Source organism: Pseudopipra pipra, chromosome 3, assembly GCF_036250125.1.
Source record: "Pseudopipra pipra isolate bDixPip1 chromosome 3, bDixPip1.hap1, whole genome shotgun sequence".
Lineage (NCBI taxonomy): Eukaryota > Metazoa > Chordata > Aves > Passeriformes > Pipridae > Pseudopipra > Pseudopipra pipra.
The window spans coordinates 26,231,005-26,255,846 of NC_087551.1; the positions used below are offsets into that span (position 1 = coordinate 26,231,005).

The window sequence follows — 24,842 nt, forward strand, 5'->3', positions numbered from 1 at the left end:
CAGTGACCTACTCTAAATGCTGGATCCTCTTCAGCTCAAAGAGAGACTGAATGCTCACAAGTGATTTAATCTTCCAGACAAATCAGACAATACACCCTCATTTAGTGTAAGCAAAGTTCCTTCAGCCTAATGCAATACCTGCATAGTTTATATTCAGTAAGATCCTCTTTCTACAGGCTACCCAACTTCAGAAAACCTTTTCAAGGTTCCAGATCATTTTCTGTAATACTATTTCCAGTAACTTTCTGCTTTCCAAAAGAGCTTTACTTTCCCCAAGGTTTTCCAGTTAGGGAAAGCATCAGTGCCAGGGAGCTGTCAGGTAACACCTGAAGAATCTGTACTTCGTAGTTCAATGAAAGCAAAGAGGCACCTCAAGAAATTAAATTACAGCATGCAACACCCACACATTTTAATTGCTTTGTTTCTCTAAGAGCACCAAGTTTCCAGTATTCAAAATAACTTACTTAGAACTAGCTCAAATACCACCATTGAGCAGCTCAGCAGGCAGGGGTTTCGAGGCTTAACTGCTTTGAAAAGGTAAAGTAACTCTGTTTTCATAATTTGTGATCTGCTGGTAAGGAGCAACAGACCCTTGAATTACTGATGCTGTGACTCTGATCTGCTCTGCTGCGTGCCAGAGATCTTGCCAGAGACCAAAACAGGATCGTAGCACTAGAAATTTCTAGGGAGAGAATAAAAAACAACCAAGAAAGCATCACTATGTCATTGCATAAATATACCTACACCTTGAACACTGTGTGCATTGTTCATCCCTACAGAAGAAGAATGTAGTAGGACTTCCAGAGGTGTGGAGTAGGGTAAGAAGGATGGCCAAAGGTAGAGAGGGGCACCTCTCTGTGTAACCATTAAAGTGAATTTGGAACTTTGCTCTCAAACAGAAAATGGAACATGACAGAAATGTCTAAGAACACTTTAATTGTCTCTGCAAAAACTTAGGGGCATCAAGTGAAACAAGCAGGTGGCATGTCCAAAACTAAAAGAATCATGGGAGAAAAACAAACAAAAAAAACCAGCAAAGGTTTCAAAACACAAAACTTCTGCCTCACGAAGTCTCTGAACCATTGGAGACTGGGACAGTATTCTGGGGTAATGACACTTAACTTCCCCGGGCCCTGCCTGAGGACAACAGCCAAGTGACTGGGTACCAGCCTGGCTGACCTTCTGCTCTGACGTCCTGCTCATCCCATTTTTATTGGGATGTCCCAGCATATTTCTGCTATTAATCAGAAGTTTTTTTCTAAGCACTGGATTTACGCTCACAGACCTTACAGTTTTGACAAATCAACATCCACCAGTGAAAATTCTTCTTAAAGGAAATATTCTAACCCATGGAAACTTTAATGTTCACGCTATAAATTCTAGTCTTCTTGAGATATGCCTATATCAGTGCATAGAATATTTAATATTTTATGTTTCTTTCAGAGGGAGATGATAATCTCACAGTTTGAAAACTCTCAGAAATTGATTATTTAGAGCAATATAGAATTTTCCCACTATGTGGCGCCAAACAATTAAAAAGCAGTTAAAGGGAGACATGGACTTTCTCATAAACCGTAGTTTTCTTAAATAGAAAAAACCTTTATTAGTAACTAAAGTAACCCCAGATTCTTCCATTCAAAGGTACCAAAGCACAAATACTAGGGGCTATTTAGATAAAATGCCTTTTTTCTGTCACATAAAGACAAACTGTAGCCTTAAAACAGCAATATTTTAAGTCATATCATAATGATAATAATTGAACAGGCATGATCTTTCTCCCTTCCCCTCCTCCACTTACATAATCCCTTTAAAGTTTTTTGTTAAGAAAGATCAAGATACTTTTAAATTAATTTGAACATCACTTGAAAATGATCTATTTATTTATATCACAGTTTTGTAATTGCAACTAGTATAAAAAATATTTTTTCTATTGCAAGTCTCAAGTATATATATCATCTTTCCAAAGAATCCACACAAAAATGATTTCAAGTGAAGACATTGTATGATTTAAGATTTTGGAATCACAAAATGTTTCCTGGCATATATTTCCAATTGTGGACACACATACCAATCTGAAATACCTAAATTTAAGTGGTTGCAATGCTTATCGATGTGAGAAAGGACCAGAAGAACTCCTTTTGTCATGACAGGGTAAGGTTCTGATCCAGCATGTCCATCATGTTCTGCATATGCAGGAAAGTCTCATAAACCCAAAATTTTACATTCTAGTTGCAGGTTCGATGACAACTTGATCATCTCTAGAATGTAGCTAGTGGCATTTTTTGGATTAGCTTCCATCCTCTAGAGTAGATGTTTTGCAATACAATCTTCATAATACTTTAAAACAAATAAGGTTATTGTTTAGTAAGATAACAAAGAATTTACTTTCTTGCATTAAGTCCATTACAGTAAAGAAGCCCGGGACACACATCTCCAGCCCACGGGGAGGCTAATACTTAGGAGTCCTCATTAGAGAGGGAAATATTTCATAATGTTTTGACTTTGGTTTACTGCTGTAGTGAGCCAGTTAACAGATGATCATTCCAAAGTGCAAAGACTTGGTCTTGCAGTTTTCTTCTACAATGTACTGCCTATCAGGTTTTTTGCATTTTCTGCACATATTTGCAAGAATTTGTGCAGGTTTATTATTGCTTGCATGTAACTTCCATCAGTGAGAACAGTAAGGAGAAAGAATTCTCTTCCTGAGATTGTGTTTACATGTATAATAGTTTTCTGTGTTTTTGCCTGGAAGATTTATGGCTTTCCATCTTGCTTTCTAATTACAAAACAAAGTTATGTTTCATTCTATGCATCCCAGTTGTTCCATTGGTAATTTTATTTCCATCAGTAACTGACCACACATTCTAGCCACTTCTACATACTTCACAGCTAAGGGCAGTTAAGAGAAAATCCTGAATACCCTTATTCCTTCTTCCAGAATATTTTTTTATGCCTCTTTACGTATTGGTATCGAGAGCTGCATGACTGTAAAGCATTTTTATTACTCGAGGGCAGAGAAAATGTCAATACACAAAAAAACCTGAAAGAAACACTCACTGAGTGAACAGGCTTTGCTCTCCCTCTTGCGGTCCAAGCACGTCATTCCCGTAGCCTCCGCTAGTTCTGTGCGCTCTGGATTCAAAAGCTTTCTGCACACTTGGGTGTACCCAAAGAGAGTGTGTCACTATTGAAGTTTACAATATGGTCAAAGTTTTCATTAAAGGCCAGTGCTAAAGCATTTGGTATAGTGTTTGCTGGGAACCAAACGTTGATCTTCATTCTTTTAGCTAGATCTTGTAATCTAAAAAATTTTTTTTTCAATTTAAATGTTTTTAATGTAGATTGAACACTCTAGACAGAAAGTATAGGGTAGAAAACAATGCACTTGTTGCTATACGACCAATCATGTTTTTAATACATTTTTTCAGCGACCAGTGTTAAAAAAATACATGAGGCACTTAGGAAAGTACCAGCAAATGAAGCAGTTTCAGGAAAGTTCTTGGGATACTTTAAGGTCACTGCAAGTGAGTGGAAAATTGGAGGCTGTACTGAACTGAATAGGAAAAAATGAAATTCTGTGTATAATAACCAGATGGGGAATATTTGAGCTTTTAAGACTAAGACCTTTTTATTTTTTTCAAACTGAAAAACTGCACTTCCAATGACTCACAGATGAATGTGAAAAAGCAGTTTAGTCTGCACACCTACATTAGAAATAGCCACCAGAGGAAGGGAGAGGTGTGGTTTGTTTATGCACCAGAAGAGTCTGTAAAATATTTTGCCTCCCTAAGTAACAACCCAAACAAAATACAATCCCTAAATCTGTACATGCTGGACAAGCAACATACTAATTAATTTTTCCAAATACTTTTCAATACTTTAGGCAGTCTTTTAAAAAACACAAAGACGACCAGTTACCTGAGATATACTCTCAGCTCTTTTCAACCGTAGGGGACCAACAGCAGTCTGACAGCACGACCCAGCACACGCACCTGCTGCTTCACCCCAGCTGGAACTAAAACACAAAGTGTGTTGTTATCTCTAGGACAGGACAGCTCTGCGAGACCCACTCAGCCCATAATATCCCCAGCACTGCCCCGGGGGCTGCACGGTTCCAGCTCTCCGGTTTGTACTTGACAAATGACCTTCCACAAGGTGTGGAATTTAAATTGCAGTAAGCGCCGACGTTGGAGCTGAGGAACGGCAGGGCAAGCGGATGCTTCTTCCTAACATCGTCTCCGAAATTAAGAGGAAAAATTCCTAATTCACAAAGGAACTTAAAAAACTGGTACGGGGAAGGACTACAGGTCCCTTCCTGGGACCCCTCTGCCAGCCTTCCCCTCGCAGCGCTGGCCCCAGCCGGCCTCCCCCCGCCCTCCGTCCGGGCGCTCCCGCCGGGGCCGGAGCACGCGGGGCAGGCGGCGGCCCCGGGAGCGCGTCCCGCCGGCAGGACAACGCGGCCGGACCACCCCGCTCCGCTTCCCGGGAAAGGCCCCTAACTCCGAACCTCCCGCCGGCTCCCGGGGCGGCCGAGCCTCGCAAACCCCGCCCGGGCGCCCCGCCGGGGGCGGCCCCGCTCCTCAGTGGCCGCCTCGGCCGTCGCTCAGGCGGCCGCGCCGCTCGCCGCGGGGATGGCGGGGCGGGCGCCGAGGGGCGCGGGCAGCGCCCACAGCCCGGACGGCGCCCGGCGCGGCGAGCCACGGCCGGCCAGGTTTGACCTCCCTTTCGCTGCCCCCTTCCCTCCCTTCGCGAGCCCGGCTCTTTCCCGGCCGGGTGTCGCTCCCCGGCGGCGGGGGCGCGGCGGCACAGGCGACGCGGTGCCCCCCGGGTGACACCGTCGGGTGGCTTCGGGGGATGCTGTGTCGGGTCATCGCGGTGTGTCGGGTCACGGCAGGACCACGGGGTGCCGCGGGCGGTGTCCCCGCGGCGGGGACTGGCGGGCTTGAGGGCGATGTAGGTCCCGTGGGTTCCAGGCTCTTCTCGTCCAGTTGGCAGTGCCGCTGCCGCATCCCTGCTGCCGTCCCAAAAATAGAAGAGCAGGAAGAACACAACTCCTAAACAAACGACCAAAATGAAGATACTTTTGAAAAACCTACACAGCCAGATTTCGGAATGTGACGTAAAAATTAAACATGGGTACTTAGTGTGATGTGACACTGCGATCTTAAAAACTGCTGTCATCAGGCAAAGGACATAAAACGATCTTGTGTGCTTTAATGTTGTTTGCTGCACACATTTGACACTGGTCAAATGCAGATGCAGATGAACCCTCTGTTGTGCCATTTCCCTGGGAAGCTGAGCAGGCAGTAATGAGCTGGGAGCAGGCAGCCTGGCCCCTGAAATCAGGGGGGCTTGCAGGGGTCTGTGCCTGGGACTGGGGTGGGAGGCCCTGGCTGTGTTGTTTCACAACAAACTTCTCAATATATTGGAACCAAACTTCTCAATATGTAGGAAGCAGTAGGATGAGATTTCATAAATGAGATTTTGAAGGAAGTTTTAAACAGTTTAGGCTACAGTTTGTCTGAACACAGAATTATGCAAAATGAGTCAAATGGAAAATAAAGTTACCAGTGTTTGGAGGTGAGTAAGGGCCCTGGCCAGCAACAAACCTGAGAATGACTTCCTTGATTCCTAAACAGGTCCACTTTGTGTCTCATTATTTCCCTTCTCCAGTCCAACCTTTATGACTCCAGAAAAATTTTTAAGTGTCAATGAAAAGGTGGAAGAAAGGGACCTGAAATTCGAGAGGTATAGTCCAAATGGATTTGGGATGGTGAACATTTTGGGATGGTGAAGTATATATTTGCACTAATACTATGCAAACCCACACCTGTCAAAGCAGAACTTACCAAGCTTTCTCCAGCACAGAAAGGACATCCAGAACATATGGACAGAATGTGAAGCACTTAGTTAACTAAACACTCAGTTTTGTTCAAAACTGAGGAAAACACTTGACAGTATGATAAGGAATATGTAAATTTTTTAACATGCTTCAAAAAGGTAGAACACTGTTGCCTCCTTCCCCCTGAAATATATTTTGATAATTTCCAAGCAGACGGCAAAGAAAAGGAAATTATATCAATACCTTTGGGGAGAATGTGACATTCTGACTTCTTGAAGCCTAGAAAGCGGTTTATAAACTTAAAAAATGAAAATGACGAATTTAATCTTTCCAGACTTGTCAAACTTGTCTCAATTAATTTTTGATGACATAATTAGAACTTAAGGCTTTAATGTGCGCTTTTTTAGTTTACTTTTCAAAAGATTTAATTTTCAAAGACTCAGGGGATATGGAGGGCTTTGCGGTGGGAACTGGAGCAGGAAGAAGGGGCGGACTCTGAGTAGGTTTGAGTGCTGATTCAGAGTACTCTATTAAGCCAAGAGAGATGAACTCATTTTTTTCCTCCCTTGGGGAATCAGACAAGAAACAGGAAGTCATTGATTCTAAGTAAGATCATTCACTCTGCAATTGTAAACAGTGTATTATGTGCCTGTAAATATTTTCAGAACCCATTGGCTTGTTGGAAAATGCGAAGTAAATTATTACGATCTCTAGCAAACAACCCACCATAAAAAAGGTTATTTTCAATCTTTTTATCTGTAATGTTTATACAGTGGAATATTAATTAGCTTGGACATTGAGAAACTACTTGGCTGGACACACTGTTCACTGCCAGAAATCCATCTACTCAAATGCTTTGTCTGTTGAAAGACAAACATTTTAACTCCACCCTGTAATATTGTGCCCTACCGAAAGCAAAAATTCTTTCATTACTTGATCCGTTTGGGTTTTCACTGCCACAAACACTGAAATATCCCACTGTTAACCAGATGTTGGCTGCGTCCCTTTTTGTCTCATGTAGCTGAATAGACAATCTAATAGTAAACTGCCACTCCTCATTACTTAGGAGAGCAGAGTCCAGGCTGTCTGTCCAGATCAACCTGCAGCTGAAACTACTTCTTCCCTCTGTAAAGTAGGAGAAGCTGCTGCTTGGAAGTGCCACCTTTTCCCTTAGAACGGAGGGACTCTGCATAAGGAGAGAAGAGCATGGATTAGGGATGGGACAATGGTGAGCAACTTGCTTCCCTGACAGTCCAAGGAATTTTCTGCCAAGCTTAAAAGATGGGGGGGAATGGTAAAAGACACAATAAGTGTCTTGGTCACCTTGAAGGATAGCAGTTGAAATGCTTGTATACTTAATTTTTAGAACTCAGGTGTTTTAGGATCGACTCAGGAAGCTATCTTATTAACATGCTTAAATCCTAGTGATTCTATGGGGATTCCTGAGTGGGAGATTCCTGAATAGGGATGGTTGTAACCTCTGGCTTAGCAGCTTGAATCATAGTCTGCTGGACCAAGAGGAAGAAAGAGCCAAGAATGGAGCGGTTATCTTCAGACAAGTGATTGTGGTGAAAAACTGACAAATTTTATTCAGTTTTTCTTTCCTAATTTTTCTTCTAACTTAAGATATGGAATGAAAAAAACAAGGAAATTAGGGTATGTGACAAGGAAGAAAATTTTGAGCCAGTTTTTCACCTGTTGAGCTATGATGAACTTGAGAGTAATGCAAGACTTGGGGAATTTAGAGGAGAACTAGAAAATATTACTGTAGGAAAGTGAAGAACTTTTTGGAATCCCGCTCATGACTTTGATCTGTCTGGTGATGCTTTGCCTTTACCTTTTTTCTTTCTGTCATCAGAAGCAGTGGAAAAGATAAATGCATAGGTCCAGCTCCAGCTGAGGGGTTTCGACTGGGGCTACCTCCTCCAACACTGGGAGGAAGGGAAGTGCTTGAACCTAGTTTCTGAAGTTCTGGAGTAGCCATGGGGAGGGGGGCTCTCCAAGGTGTTAATTAATCCATGCTAACTGTGTCAAGACTTGCAGTATGGAGATCTGTATTATGCATGATTTTTCCTGTGTCAGCCTCCTTCATCACAGTGAAAATGGTGGCTACTTGCCTTTCCTTGTGAGGATCTCACTTTTCGTGGCATAGGTGACAAACACGCAGTATAACCTTATGACTTGTAGTTTTTTCTTTGTTGTTATCTTCCATCTTCCACTGAATGGAGTTTTTATATCTGTTTGTTATTTCTGAGATAAATTGGATACTTAAGAGCTATTCAGGCTTCATTTTCAAAGCCACACCTAAATGTTCAAAGCCCTTCAAAGGCCAGGGCCTTTGCTTAGCAAGGGAACTTCTTAGACTGAATGGTTACATTCAGCCTTCCACTTACTCTTTATTAAACTGTCTACAAACACTTGGAACGCAACAGAGCCCTTCTACTTGCACACAGATGATTTTCTTGGCTTCTCAGACTCAAACCATGATGAGCCAGCTCTCATCCTGAATAATTTTTCCAGTACTGCTTGTCCAGAAGGGCATTGAGTTTAATTTCCAGAAGACTTGAGCTGTTAAATGAGGATAAAAGCACAGATTTGAAACCAAAACATGCATGATGTCCTGTCTTCAACAGCTAATGCAAAGGGATTGTTTTTCATGTGTGAGGTCCATTAGGAACCATTTGCTCACCTGCCTTTGCATTTGGAACCAGAAACTCCCCTTTGCATCTCATTAAGGATATTAAATTTTAAACGCAATTTGACTAGACATAAGAATTTTAAAACACTTCTAAAAGAGTCATCTGCCAAACATTTAACTTACATAAAACCAAATGTTCTACTAACATACAGGTAGTTACACCTATGTAAGGCATTTTCTAAGCAAAAGCTCAGTCCTTTACAAGCCTCTCCTGCATAAGAAAGGATATATACAGTAACTGAAGATTAAGATCTGTGAAGTGTCACTGCTTATCAAGGAAAACTAATTGCAGCCCCAAAATTTTAGGAGAAATTAAAATGTGATAAAACTAAATATTAGCAACACGGATTTCAGAATTTGATAGCTATGATTATGGCTTTTGTAAACTAATATATTTTTACTAAGTTTTATGAAACTGTACATGTATAAAATTTGGGGACATTCTTAAGATTTATATAAAATAGGTTAGTATGTACAGTAAAAAAGTCAGACATTAAATACATACTCAATTTGATATGGGGATTTTTTCCCTTTTTTTTTTTTTTCCAGCATAAATATGGCTGAACTTTCAGAGCCAGAAGGTACTGTAAACTGGAAGGAAAGATGTTTAACTTTGGAGTCACAGTTAATGAAATTTCGTCTCCAAGCAAGCAAGATCAGAGAATTGCTAGCGGAAAAGGTAGGTCTCATCATATGAATTTTAATGCTGTATAAATTATTTTATAATGGGGGCTGATCACATGTCATGGTTTGAGATTACAAGTACTGAGGTTTTTTCAGAAAGGGAAAAATAGCATTTTAAAACAAAATATATGGACAACAGGTATGTTTTAATGCTGTAAAAGAATTTCACACATCAGAATTGCCAGAAAAAAATGTTCATTTTCAAATAAGAGCCCACTGGCAACTCTCCTGCAGAAAAAAATATGTATCCAGTAATCACTTTTACAATATTGAAATTAGTATTTAACACATTTATTGAGTACTTAAGATGTGATAAGACACAGAAATCATTGCAGAGAAAATCCAGAAGTATTATTTCCCCCAGTATTCCTGACTGAATCGTGTAATTTACCAGATTTTATTTTCCTATAATAAGACACCTCCAACAATGGCTCATCACCTGAGTCTGGGGACCCAGAAAGTTGAAAAGTATTGTATCATTTAACTTGAAGAATACTGTTTAAATATATACTTTATTGCTATTAGAAAGCAGTGTAGGTAGAAACTCTAAATTGTTTACCTAATCTTGCAATTTTTCTGTATGGCAAACCCTCATTGAAGAGGTTTTGCAGAATATTCGGTTTTGAAAGAACAATAAGCTGTTCAAAAGCCATCCTTTAAAATTTCATTTAAGAATAAAAAAAAAAATAAAAAAGGAAATCTACTTGTGTCTTCCATTCCAGTTTGCAAGGCTCACAGATAAGTTAATGAGTTACTATCATCGGTCTTGGAGGAGAACATCCATCAAAGAGTACAACAGTGTCTTCTGTAACACTCCACAAGATTATTGGATACTTACACAGTTGGAACTGTTAGATCATACATATCTGTCCTGTGTCTTTACTTCTTTTGGACCACTGCATTTTTGGATTCTGGATGGAAATGAAGTGGCTAAACAGTGGACATGACTTTTCTGGGAACCTTCCAGCAGCCGTAACTACCATGTTTTATGTGGCTGCTGCTGATTATAGTTTTGGCAACCAAAAAGTTAAGATTCATGAACAGCCCTTCACAATACAATCTGAGTTTAAAGAAAATATTTTAGAAATTTTAATGCTTTCTATTTGACTTTTCACTTTGTTCCTTTACAGCTTGCATTTACAGGCTGTTAACTGCTAGAAATAGCCCCTTAAATTAACAGAAATATATGCATGTCATTTCAAATATTGGCATTAAAAACCCCCGAATAAACAGAATAACGGGGATAAAATCACAAATCTTCAGCACTGTGCCTGAAACAAAGCACTCCAAGGCAAATTACGCTCTCACATCTGTGATAAACATGACTCCAGAATAGTTTAAAAAAATCTTAAGCACTTGTCATGTTATTGCCCTCTTGTTTTAATTTGCCTTATCTTTCTCAGAAATTTTAGAAAAAGTGAAGTGTTTACCAGAATTACAAATGGGAGAAACATTTTCTGGTGAAGACCACAGGCCCACCAAGTATTCAGTTGGGATAATTTGATATATTGCTCTCCCGAGCAGAGCATTAGCAGACTTCCTGAAAAATAATCCTTCTCCTTACTTTGTCACTTTGACTTTTTAATATGAATCTTTCAGTCACCAGCTGGAGTTCAGCTGGGATATGCATTCAAGACTGGTCAGAGCTCAGCAAAATGAGATGATATTCATCTGCAAGTTTAGCAGTCTTGAAGAATTCAAAACCAACCGTGTTCAAAAAGGGAACTAAAGTGTTTGTGTGTATTTTTTGGGCGTTGTTTTTATTTGCCAGTAATCCAGTGGGGGTTTTTTTCCACATATTTAGTTTTTGGAATTATACAAACAATTCTCAGTATTTGTTAAAGGAAAGGCAGACTCACGGTAGTTTGAAATTAAACTGCATGGAATTGTTTCTCACAAATATATTTGAGAAATAGCAAAGTGAATAATGAAGACCTGATTGGCCAGTACTTGATGATCTTCCTGATACTAATGACGAAGAATAATACAGCGGATGTCAGCCTTTATAGGTACTTTCTAATACCTATTTGTTACCTGTTACAGAATGAGACAAATTGGCAAAGCACATAAATAATTCTCACTCTTACTTTGATTAGCACAGGCCTTTATTTGTGGTTTTGTTTACAATCATCTCTATGCTATGAAATGTGTACTAAAACATTGAACAATAGCACCAGACAGTGTTCCACTTCAAAATAGCAACAGAAATCACAGTACTGTGGCGTGACAGACATAAAACCCTGTGGGTATTATACTATGTAATTGTTGTAGAAAACAGTAAGAATGATACTGTGACAAAAACGGGTAGTCTCTACAGGAAGATAAGAGAAATGAATTGATGGTAATTCTCTAGCCTTTCTGTGCATGTGTTTGAGAGGTATCTCTTCAAGACAGTGCATCAGGAAAAGGAGTTTACATCCTGTTACACTATGTGTAGGGCTTTTCAGAAACTGCCATTGAGTTTTTCCCCTTATTTTTGTTGTATAAGTTAGTCTAAAACCAGATTTAAATAAGGGATTGCTTGAATCTATCCATTTCCAATATTTTTATCTGTGACCTATGTGCTTCTGTAAATGTATTCAGGCTGTGGATTAATTGAAGTACTTTTCTGACACACTAGAAATGAAATACCTTTGCACAGTTATCTTATTTAATATTACCCCTGCAAATAAATGAACAATCAATATGAAAAGGCTTGAGTATATTATTCCAGTAGATGTGTTCTAATTTAGAAGAACAAACTATTTACCGTGTTTTGTAAGTTTAGCGAGTAGTCATCCTTGAACCTTGGTGGTTGAGGAGGCTGAGAAATTTGCATTGTAAATGTGTTTCTGCAGTCTAGCAGAACTTAAATTTTTTAGTGAACTCAGGGAGAAGAAGAGAGAGAAGCAACAGAATACACAGTGTTTTCAGAAAAGTTAATCCATTCGCTGTTGTTTATTTGTTTGAGTTTTTAATATTTTTTCATTTTGCCAAGTAAAGAGTCTATATTTATAAATCTAATGTGCAAAGAAAGAGACCTTGTTGGAGTTTTAAGCAGAAGCTGCTGCTGTAAGAGGGAGAGGTCTTTACAGGAATTTAAGGAATGATGTAGAAAGTATCCCAGTATGCCAAATTTAGGATGGCTGTGGAACTGAGTTTTAAGCAGAAACCTTTATTTTAATGCAGCTTGAGTCTTACGTATATGAAGAGTTTACTAAAAAAAACACTTTGTTGAATAAAAGATTACAGTGTTATACCGAAAGTTAAGATTCCAGCTGTCATTTCAAGTCATAGGAAAAGTTAGTGACCTTCGTTCTTTTCATAGTAAGTACATTTTTCACCTAAAATATGTGTGCAACATCAGGTGTAAAGTTAATGTTCTTCCTGCTGCTAAAAAATTCTTTTAGTAGGAGAACTACATCTCTGTCTTAAATTCCCACTTGGGCAGCCTTCACTGAATTTCTTTTTCATGACACCCTGTAAGGACTGAATATGGCACTAACCCAAATGTTGCGTTATGGGCTGTCCAGTAATACTCAACATTCACATGAACATCTCCCAAGTTTGTTTCCTTTAGTGCTGAGGGTCATTATGTTATGCTTTAAGTTATTTTCATATGTATATTGATTTGTTTGCTTTTAACCTTCCATTTGGATATTCTCTGTATACATGCTCAGCTGGCAACCAAGTGTGTAGACAACAAATGCCGTAATATTTATACTTTCTGTGCAGTTTATGAAAATGGAATGATAACCAACTTTTAGGCCAAATACTATTTCCTACATATTCCAAAGCATAACACATTTCAGACTTTGTCTTACAAACCAACAGCTAAATCCAGGTCCCATTGTATTTTTATTCATTTCACAGTCCTATTTATGGTTTGTCATTTGACATTTGAAAATTAAGCAGATGCAGTATGTTTTGTTATCTTTGGCATGACAATTTCATGTTTAATGTTTTCAGAGGCAAAGTCTATAACACATTTGACTTAGGCAGTGATTGCCAATATGAAAATTGTAAAAAAAGCACAATGAGTATGTCCATTCAAAGGATTATGAAGGGTAAACTAAAAGGGAGTGAAGTACCATTGAACCAAAATTATTCAAATGAAGGTTATTTTTCAGTATTTTATTCCTCTTAAAAGACTTCTTGTCATGGAAAATACATTCAGATGCAATTAAGAAGATACAAGAGAAAGCAATGAGAGTTAAAGAGAATAAAAATGTCTATGGCTAGAGTTTTAGGTCTGTTTACACCTTTTTAATACTACACATTTTTCTTATAGTTTCATTTTGATGCCTTGTCTATTATTAAGTTTTTCTATTTATTATAGAAAACTATAATAGTTTTCTATTATACTGTTTTATAACAGTATAACAGATTTTTTTGTTGTTTTTGTACATCTTAAAACTACATTCTTTCTAAGGAGGCTGAAGATGAAAAAAAAAAAAAAAAGAACTCAGGAAGCAATAAATTAGCTGTTCTTCTAGAGGCCTGGCTGGGTAATGGCATGAAGAGCACAGCTCTTGCTGTGAGGCCAGAGGATTAATATCTTCCCTTGGGTGGTATGGAGACAAGGTCATCAGTTCTATTCCAGCCCACCTGAGATGGGGAAGTTTGTGGAAGTCGTGGAAGCTATGATAGTGGGCAGCCACCTGTACAGATTCTTAGCCAATCTAATATTTGTTTAGCATTCCATTTTTAGGAGCTACAAGATGTTTCTTCTCCATTTTTCATGGTGAGAACTCTTTTTGCTCTTCGAAATTACACATTTAATTTTCATTCCCTTGGCAAGTATTTTCAGGCTTTAAATATCTGTTGTCTTCAAATTGCAATATGCAGCCTTACGTATCTTTCTAGAATCTCCTTCTCCTTCATCATCTGTTTCCTGAGTGTCCTATACCCTTTAATTTCATTAATAAATTCCGTTTCAGTCAAGTTTTCGATTTGTAAAATGTTGGCAGTGAGTGGTACCTTTAGTTCTTAAGCAATCCTCTCAGGCAGTGGCATGAAAATAGGCCCTGTTTCAGATGGATGTTCATGTTGTGGCTCTAATCAGAAGTCCCAATTCAGTGAGACAGAGCTATAGAATTTCCACAATTGCAATACAATGATCAATACAAAACCAAGCAGATCAACAAGCAGTTCTTGATACGTTTCTCTTTTTCCTTTTAAGCACTATGTGAGACTTCTTTTTCCTTTGCTTGCCAAAGTGCTTTGTCCCTCTTGCTAAACTATCTTCACTTCTTTCAAGATTTTGGATGTTAGGGTAGAGTCTGTTTGTGCTAGAGTGGTGGTCTGCCGAATTATATTTGATTGTGTCTGTGCAATTTAACTATCAAGACAAGATCTGAGTTGGAAAAGATGACAGCCAGAGAGAGTTTGAACATTCCTAGTGTTTTACCAGGCTTAGGAGAGTCCTATGACTGACGTTGGGAAAAGTGCAGTTATTCAGCCAACATTGCATGCTGCTCAGTTGTCCTTCACTACACTGCCTCCTCAAATCTCACTGCTGAATTTAACTTTTTTAAGTCTATATTTACTGGCAGCTGGCCTAGATTACCAATTCTGGAAGACTTCCCTCCCTAGGCTTTTCTGTTCTATATTTTTAATTTATATAGTTTCCAGAAGAAATCATTAATTTTACTACAATGAACTCAACTGAGATGTGAAAGATTGGGTTTTTTCATGTGTACTTTTCACCCACTTAATGGCCACTAGGAAAACCTTTTGAGACAAATAATTCTTAAAATCATGCTGAAAGAAGTAAAATATAACTCAGTGGTAAAACTGGTCTCATCATGGAGAGTGACAGAAATTTTGAGCCTGATCATTTTGGAAACTGAGCAAATAGAGACTGATAATTTTTGGAAGTTTCGTTTTGTTCCAAGGAAAGAAAGGCTTTTGTGCTAAGCACAGTTCATCTGAATGAGCTGAATTGCTAAAAAGGAGAGTTAAGAGGGACTTGCAGTTAAGTGCCTTTTGCCTATTTAGGAGAGCAGTGCCAGAAGTTGCTGTAGTTAGAAGTGAACAGGATTGTGATGAAGATTGTAGAACTATTAGCCATCTGCAGAAGAAGCAAAAGCATATATGTCTATATGTGTGTGTGTGTAGACTTACATACGTATATATATAATATATATAACTGATATCAAAGAAACAAATTGGTTTTACTCTCCATATATCAGTGTGATAGAGAAAGATAAAATGAAGAGGAGTTGGTTAGATGGCAGATTTGCATAAGAACATGCAAATGTCCTATGACACTGCTTTGTTCGTGAGAAGAATCGTAGCCTTTTCCCTTTTAATTGGTATTAAAAATGAAGAAGATAGGAGAAGAAGAAACATGGGAGTGCACTGAAAAACAGCAGCTTGCAAACTAACAGGTTGTATATGCACTAATCTGTGTGTTGCAGTAGTCATAACCTAGGTGGGCATTCAGGTGGGATTTGTAGGAAAAAATAAGGCTGTAGCTTTAGAGATTTAAGCCAGATAACTAAATCTTTCATCTAAAGATTTTTTTTCATGTAGGAAATAATAACAAACAGTAAAATTTCATATATTATGAACCAGTAAAATAGTCAAGAAAACTCACCATACTTCGTCTGTGAGTAGCCTAAGGAACATTTGAGCCCCATGGAGACTCAGCCTTTAGTATTAGCCCTTTTGGGGAGATCTGTGGCAAAAAGAAGATTAGCTACAGAAAGCAACTCTTCATTTTGATGACTAAAAAACTGAGTAATACTTTTATAGGTTTTGTCTTGTTCTAAAAGCTGTTGTGACAAAATATTCAATTTCATTTTTCACTGAAGGCATATTTAATTTTATAAATATAGGTGAGTCTGAGGTATCATTTCCTAGATTTATGTGACAAAATATATTTCTATTAAATAGTTAAAATGCAAAGCTGTTCTATTAAAGATAAGTCTTTCTAATTACTGTATTTCCTTTGGGATAAAAAAAATCAACCAGTAAAGAACAAAGTATTTCTTCCCCAAGGCATGTGCTCATTCCTCCTTTACAAATTATCTTCTTGTTTATTTTTCCTGTGAAATACTAGTATATTTATTTTACATCTCTGTTCTTTAGGTGTTTCATCTATATGGCTTAATTAGTCAGGTCGTCTTTTGAAGTTTGTTGTAATTTATAAAGATTTAACACTGCCCTTATGGAAAATACATAATATGTAGAAAAGAAATGTCAAGACAGAGGGAATAATGTTTGAAAATATGGATGTAACATACCCAGTCAGCTTTTTAATAAATGAGTTACAGAAGCAGGAGGAATATTACTGTATTTTCCTAAACTAAACCACCAAAAAAGAGACCTTTTTGTAAAAAGAGCAAGTAATGCTTCTAAAACAGTTTTACCATTGCTTTTAACTAACAAATGTATGCAAGGCTTTATACATGTATGGATTGGGCATAATATATTTTAAACCATGAAAACTGGTGGTTGTCAAAGCCACCAGCAAGCAGATTACTTGCTTTTAAGGAGTACCGACTTTTCTTATGGAAATGCAGAGATTTGTTGAAATATTTGGGTCTAAACATAGGAGTATAGAAATAAAAGGGGAAATCTTGGTCACATGCAGTGCTCTGAAATAGCTGACAGGCATATTCTTTAAACCATTTATAAACTTACCAAGCATGAGATAAAAAACCCCAGATCTTTTGCATTTATAGCTTCTTTCTTACTCAGTGTGAAAAATTAGGGTCTTCTAATTGCCAGCCTATGTTTATTCATCATCTGTCTACATCTGCTTGCACCTTTGTAAGACAGTTGTAGGTGTGTTTATCTCTAAATTGCTTCTCCTATTTGTTTATTTATAGAAGCAACCGTATACCTGTGTTTCAGTGGTTTTGGTAAGTCCTATGTGGTGTGAGGACCGAATCACCGAATCTAAAAATGGTCAGATTTACTACTCTTTTTTTTATGTAGAACATTATTTTACAACCACAGATGGTTTGGGATTTTTTTTCAGATGAGAAGAATTGAAAATCTGAAATGCAAGGAAAAAAACAGACTCTAAACATACCATTCTCAAATCAGTGGAAGTTCTGCAGTTCATCAATAGACAGACTGTATTTCTGCTTCAGATACATTAGGTTTTAACTCACTTTTCATTTTTAAAAACTTGGACCTATTATCAGCATACAGAGAAGAGATGTTTTTCTCTTTGTTCATTAATGATCATATTTTTTCCTATATTTTTTTCAAAAGATTTCCACCTTTTCCATCTGATGCAACTGTGATGTTTATAATATTAAAAACTAGGAGGCAGTGTATTATGCACTGATTATAATGTAAATTTCAAACGTGAATAGGACAAACTGTTACATTGAAAGTTGACTTGGATAAAAAATTAGAAGTTTGTTCTTATACATAACATACATTTATAATATCCATATATATGCATACAAACGGAGTATTTTTGAAATCTATGAGTGATGATTTTTGAGTTTATACCCTTTGGTGTTTTCATGCAATACATGCTTTAATCAAATGAAAATTTCTTTACTTGCATAAAAATATATATGTTAAACATTTCTGAAATACAGTCAAGAAACTTAGAGGTGACCTTTGAAAAAGAATCACTGTAGGATTTGCCCTTGTATTGTACAAAATTCCCAGCAACTATGTGTTGTGCTTCAATGCCCAGACCTCCAAGGCAGTACACCTCTTGGGTTTTATTGCTGCCATGTTTCTTCAAAGAATTCAGTATTTATTCATATGTGGCATTTCTCTGTTCGTTTTTTGAACAAAAATAGCTCAATTTGATGAGTGTCAGATGTAGAGTGGTTATTTCCATAGTAAGTTTAAAAACAAATCTGTTTCTAACAATAGATACTGTTTTCTATAGTTTAGATAATTGATGCAGCATGCACTAATGCATTTTCTGAAAATTGTAAGAGGATTTTTCACCTAAAGAGAGAAGGAGAAAGTGCAAGTTAAAATAGCAGTCTGTTCTTCTGTAATGATAGTGTTCTTTAGTCAGCATGCATGTACTTTTTGGTCATGGGCTTAAAACATTTATTCTTTATATTTAAAACTGTAAAATCAAAACCAGTATATATTATGACAGGACATCTCTGGATTTCTTAATGAATTTTGGGAAGAACCTGCATCAATCTGATGTGGGTGACAAGAATATTCCTTATAAGAGGTTTGTTGAACTGGGGCATTATTTAAAGTTACCTCATCCAGGACATTATAGAAAATTAAGCTTGAATATACTTCACTTGCCAGATGTTATTAATGACATGATGGCCCTGCCTGTTTCTCCTGGGAAGCCAACTTTATGTCTGTTCACTTTACAGACTGTAGTTCATTCAAGCAATGTCTAGCCTATCAGCTGATACATAACATTTTGACCCAGTGATGCTGGCAATTTCCATAGATGTATCTAGAAAGAAGTTGCTGGGACAGAGGTATAAGTCAACAGACTTTTCTGTTTTTCAAATCATGTTCCGTATAAAGTCAGAGTTGGTCATCAATATTCAGGATGCAGACATAGGTAAGAGTTCTTCTGCATACATAGAGCACACTTGACCTTTGCCTCTAAATGTGGCAGTTACCTGCCACTTCCATTGTGAGTTTAAGTTGATTTTTTTCCATTTTTATTTGAGGATAAGCTATCAATCCATGGTCTGAAATTGTCTTCATAGTCATTGGGTAAGGAGGATTTACCATTGCATTTCATTCTTGACAAGTTCAAAGCATAACCTGATTTTTAAACAATTAACCCAGTCACAAATATTCACCTTCTCTCATCTCTCTCTCAGTAGTGCTGTGATCATTGTTATTAAACTCACCACCAATTTAAGAAGGTTTTAGGTTAGGTTTTGTTTTTGAAGAGAAATCCTTCCTTTGGAACCAGTTCCAATCTTTTGCCCTACAAGTTTTATAGCCTTCAGAATATCCTAAAGCAATAATAAAGAATAAACAAATAAATAATATCCTAAAGCAATCATTTTTTCTGTTTAACTTCACAGACCTATAAAGAAGCAAAGCAATCAGAATATAGATGTAAATCTAATTTTTCAGGCAAAACCACTTTGTGGATTGTTTACAGATTATTTATGCAAATGGGGGAAATATATTTTTTAAGTTTCTTTCTTATTACAGGACTCTGCAAAACAAGTCTATATAAACTCTAAATAAAGGGAAAATCAGGAGTCAGTAATTATTATGTAGCATCAAATTATTGAAATGCTGGCCAACTTAACTTTACTAGAAGTGCTCACATTTGGTAACTATAGTATTCCCTTCTTGCTGAATAATATAGATTGCTTTCTTTTAACAGGAGTCTCCCAAAATAAATTCAAGACCCTTCAAAATTTTGCAAACAAAATCTCACATTTAGTTGTTGCCAGGAAGCTGATTAATGTATCTGCATGGTGAGACCATGCAAAGCTTCTTAGCATACCTTCTTGAAATTACAGTTAACTGTAAAAGAAGCAAAAATAAACCTTGTTCTTCCATTTTTAATCTCTGAATGACCTTTCTCTTGGTAATTCTCTCAGCTTCTTTGACTCCTAGCTTTACATTCATCTTAGCAACAGCTTTATTCAAATCATATTCTTTGTCTACATGAATATACTATTACATTCCTGGTCCTGTGCAACAGTATATATTCCTAGCAAGAGGTGCATTGTTTAGTTTCAGTGTGCAAACATAGAAGGAACTTAGGCCTTTAGTGCACTGTATTATCCAGAACTTGAACCGTTGTGTGGAAGAGCAGCACTAATGCTTAAATGCTTGTACAGTGACTCAGTGATAATTAGATATTGCTAGAGAGACTAGCTGTTTTCAGGTTTAAGCTGAGCTGGAGCTAGCTGAGCTGCAGTGGCAGCAGAGTGAACTTGGCAAGCAACATTTTCAGGTTTTAATTTCATTTATTAAATTTGTTAGGTTTCTGATACTACTTTACAGGTGAAATTATATACGGGACATAAATGAATTGTCAGTCACATTTACAAATTGTTTGTTTGTGAAAGTTGATGAAAAACTTTCTATTCATCAGTTATGAACTTCACATTATAAATATCTGAAGGAGTTTTCTATCATAATATTCTAGAACATTAAGAGTCATAATATTACAGAACATTAGTTCATTATTGATGTAATAGCTGCATTTAGTTTAGCATACTGCTTTTACTACAGTAGAATGTTGATTGACCATATATGCAGAAATAACCTTGATTTCTGAATCCTCAACTCACTAAAAAAGTCTGAAAAATGATATTAAAGTAAGTCTTGCAAACCCCACTTCTATTTGAATGTAAAACCAGAAAAGACAGATGGACAGCAACCTTGGAATCCAAAATTCTAAAAATTAAACTCAAAGTTAAAATCTCCATATGAGGTCATATAAATATGAAATTAAATACATATGGCCAGAGGGGAACAAAGAAAGCTTATCTCCCTGTCCATCTGCCTGGACTGTTAGCACATGAATGACTGGGAGGATCATATCTTTAGAAGTGTTCTTGCAAAACAACTCACCGGGGACCTGACCATAACCATGTGGATTGTGAAATGTTTGTTGCTCTTGTATCTTTGGTGTGTTGTGGTATTATGATGTAGAGTTTGGGTTTTTGTATTGCATGAGAAAGTACTAGAAAGCCAGTCAAACATTTTTTTAAAATGTTTGTGAAAACCCATTTTCTCCATTTTCAGTTATTGATTGATACAAAATGATGACTCTGTGTCTTTGTCTGGATGAGGTGCTAAAAGTTCCATGTGATTGACAACATAACTGACAAGAGAAAAAAAAGAGATGGAGGGTGAAAAAGAAACTGAAAGATGCCAGGAATAAAGTAAAAACAGGACAGGATGAAACTGATTATTTTAAAGCCATGCAGTAAACTGGAGAAGGAATAAATGGTTTTCATTTGCATTATTTGTATCATATGCTTTTCTGTGAACAATTTTCAATCTGAATACTGAGTATCCCATGTTAATTATTTGATGTTTCATCCTCTTCAGATGAACTGAGGTCTCAGCTAGGTCTCTCCTGAGAACCATCAAGTCCTTAAATCGTGGAGTACCTTATGTACTTTTAAGTGTTACTTCAGTTAACAGTTACACAGTTTACTTTTTTTAAAAGTCACTAAAATTAGACTAGAGAGCTCTTAACAAAACATAACAAAATGTAAACAAAGTATATCTTTCTGGCCTCTTCTGTTCCATATTCCGTTGGGAAAGCCTTCAAAATAAATAATGTAAAATGCAGGGGTTTTCCAAGGCCCTGGGCAAAGGTTGAGCCTGTGATTCATTAGGCAACATTGTAAAGTAACAGATCGGGGTCTCCCCCCACTCAGAGGTGACCTGAACTCCTCCATGTCACACTGTTTTCTGTCTTCATCCATTGCTCCTGTGGAGCACCTCAGTCCACTGTGACCCTTCTGCCACATCCTGCCTTCATCATGCAGAGGGTGGAAAAGTCTGGGATAGGCCTCACAGCATATTTGTCCAAAGAGCTGACTTCGTCAACTTCAGAAGAATTAGTGTCCAAATTGTATAATGTGCCAAGTACCCTTTACTCCTGCCAATTTTGGAAGGACATGAAGGAGCTTAGTACTTTCTAAGACTCTGGGCCCGCATGAGGAAAGTTTCAGGGCTATTGACAAAGGAATTTCTTCTCTTGATAGCAGAGAAAAAAAACAGTGTGTCATATAGCAGCCACAAAATTATACTATGAAGAAAACTTGATTTTTTTTTCTGTAGAAGAGTCTTTTCAATGTTTTAATACGGCCATGATGAAGAATTCTTTTTCCAGTCCGATGCACTGTTTATCCTGTTTTTATGCTCCTGCCCACAACCTGTTCTTTCCTTTTTCAAAACAGATCATGAAAATACCCTTCTGGCAACAGGCAGAAGGCATGGCCTTTTTACTGTATATTTTTATATGTCTACAGATGCAGCAGCTTGAGAAACAAGTTATAGATGCCGATCGTCAAGCAGAGAGAGCATTTCAGCAGGTATATACATTGTAAAATATCTCTCACCAGCTATGTGTGTGATACTATGTGCATGAAGTGAAGTTCAGAAAATTACTATTTCTTCTTCTCAAAAAGGAGAAGACAGTTTCTTTTACATCTATTGATTTGTCTTAACAGAGATTTTCTAACACCTTTCTTTGCTCGCTGTCCAGTTCAGGTCAATGAAGTCAAAGCTAACATCACAAATCACAAATAGATACATGTAATGAGCTTCTTCATTGATGCACTATGAGTCCTTGGTATGTGTGCACATGAAAAACAGTGACCTATTCTATAAGATCTGTAAGAAAATAAAACAAGGCTATCCAATACAGGCTCTAAATAGGCCTATTCTATGTTGTTTGTTCCTCTTGTAGAAATTACATCATCTAAAGAATGAGATCATGGCTAAATATTTAACCAAAGTTGCTTTCCAATTCCAAATGGCAGATATGTCTCCTGTAGACATTTTATGAACATAACTCTGGTATTCCCAAAACATTCTTCATATCTTACTCTGAGACAGATAGAAACTGAAAATTATAAGAATAAAAATGTTCATGTACTAATTTGGAGTTAGAAAACATTCCTGACTACAAGCCAAGTACTTTTAAGCCATTTTTTAGAATACTGCTGATAACCTGCTGAGGTTTTTTACAGTGTGCAATTGTTTATTTATTAAAACATTGTTTATCAAGCCTAACTACAGCTCCCTGTAGATAAATTGCATTCTTCCCATACTGGCATTTCTGAAAGTGTGTGTTACAAAACTAGAAGCCTCTTAGAGATACTAATGAAATCTGTATAAGGTCTTTCCATGTTTTGCCAGTCCTGTTGATATTAGATGCATAGGGAGCCATAATGAACTGTGGGATTTCTTCCCAAATAAGCTTCAAAGCATTGCAAACTTGAATCTAAGTGTGGAGGTGATTTTAACAGTCTGTTTTGTGTTTAGATTACTACTTTTGACTTGGAGTATTATGTTTCTTAAACTTTTATATTTGACTTTCCAAATAGGTGCAGGTCATGGAAGAAAAATTAAAAGCAGCAAATGTTCAAACGAGTGAATCAGAAACCAGGCTGTATAAGAGATGTCAAGATCTGGAGATCCTGATACAAGATAAAAATGACATAATACAAAAATTGGAGAAACAGCTTGAAGAACAGGTTAGAAATAACGGTGTTACAAAAGAGGAACATCAATTCCATTCTTAATTATACAAAAGTAAAATGAAATTTAAGATCAGTAGAGGACAGAAAAGTTTAACATTATTTCTGTTGTTTGATTAAAGAGGTTCCCATGAGAAGTATATAATTTGAATAATGTTTATTCATTTGGAAATTATGCTCTGGATTCCTTTGAAAGAACATCTAACTTTTAAGAGGGGAAAGAGGTTCTTCCTCTTCACTGTCTCCCCTGAAGAGCTTTCATTTTTCCTAGAGGAAAGAGGAACAGTAGCCTCTGTGAGGGCCCTATTTCTTATTTTTTGAAAATCATTGTTGCAATTTTACATATTGCCCAGGAGCCTGAATTACTTCAAGCAATCTTAGGATTTGTGTCTGAAGATACTACTCAGGCAGACTATATTACTCAGTGAAAAATATGCTTATGTCAATTTTTTCCAGAAGCAAATAAGACTGCAAGAAGCAAAAATCATAGAAGAAAAAGCAGCTAAAATAAAAGAATGGGTGACAGTCAAGCTTCATGAGGTATAACTCTTGCTACAATACTTACACAGAAAATATACTGTTGTGACTGGATATCCCTTAGACTTTTTGGCTGTCAAAGGCCTTTGTGCCATAGTAAAAAAAAAAAAAAAAAAAAAAAAAAAGCTTCCCAGTATTATTGACCTATACAGTTATTTGCTGGAAAGGGGAAAAATTAAAACAATGGCACAGAGAGCAGAGGTCCATGTCACTTAAATTCTGATGTCTGATTTGGTCAGCTAGTATGTCTAGGTCCTCTTTATAGAGAAAGGGCCCAGAACTGCTCTCTGAAAGGTCAACTTCTCCAGTAACTCAGAGAGCTTAGCTGGCAAACTGAGCTTGCTCAAGCAGATGCCTGAAGTGTGAATAATCCCCAAAAAGCTGACCAACTCTGCTGGGACCTGGCAGAAAAAAGGACTTGATCATTTTTTATTTCACAATGCCCACAGTACTCTTAGTCATGAATAGTTTCAGAGGCACCAGCTCTAGTCTCAAGAGACCTGTTGTGTCCCTTTTTTCTCTGCTGTGGTAAGATAACTGTGTCTTAGCTCTGCCTAAGGCTGTCAGTTTTGGTGTGCAGCTGTGCTTTCTGCTCCATGTGTGCAGAATTTAAAGTTGCCCATAAAAGTTAAAATCCTACTCTGTTGTGGTTAACTGGAAGTTATACTCACTCTAGTTGAAAAAACAATTAAATTATTATTTTCATAGTAAGAAACTAGAAGTAACATTTAGCCTGTGAGAGGAGTTCTTGAAATAATTTAATAAAAATGCCATTAAATTTAGCTAAAATTACCCTGAAAAAGTTTGGACAAAATCAAGTATGACTCAAACTATTTACTTAGTTTGAAACATGGAGAATCTCAAGCTGGTTTCACATATGTGACTGTCACTCAGTGGGAGGTGGAATTGATGGTTCCCCTCTGTGTCATAGGGGATACTG

General features: G+C 37.3%; 2 protein-coding genes across 4 annotated transcripts in view; one reads left to right on the forward strand and one right to left on the reverse strand.

Moving 5' to 3' along the window:
* Positions 1–4,269, reverse strand: part of THADA (THADA armadillo repeat containing) — a 164,133-nt gene extending 159,864 nt beyond the window's left edge. For both annotated transcript variants that reach the window (XM_064648360.1, XM_064648361.1), the window contains exon 1: positions 3,919–4,269. The gene's annotated coding sequence lies outside the window, so the exon portion shown is untranslated. The remainder of the gene's footprint in view (positions 1–3,918) is intronic.
* A 315-nt stretch (positions 4,270–4,584) lies between these two features.
* Positions 4,585–24,842, forward strand: part of PLEKHH2 (pleckstrin homology, MyTH4 and FERM domain containing H2) — a 53,304-nt gene continuing 33,046 nt past the window's right edge. For both annotated transcript variants that reach the window (XR_010429001.1, XM_064648364.1), the window contains exons 1-5: positions 4,585–4,711; positions 9,090–9,219; positions 22,133–22,195; positions 23,213–23,362; positions 23,822–23,905. Coding sequence is in view for 1 of the 2 variants with exons in the window: in XM_064648364.1 (XP_064504434.1) it covers positions 4,632–4,711; positions 9,090–9,219; positions 22,133–22,195; positions 23,213–23,362; positions 23,822–23,905 (507 nt within the window). In the remaining variant the exon portion in view is untranslated. The remainder of the gene's footprint in view (positions 4,712–9,089; positions 9,220–22,132; positions 22,196–23,212; positions 23,363–23,821; positions 23,906–24,842) is intronic.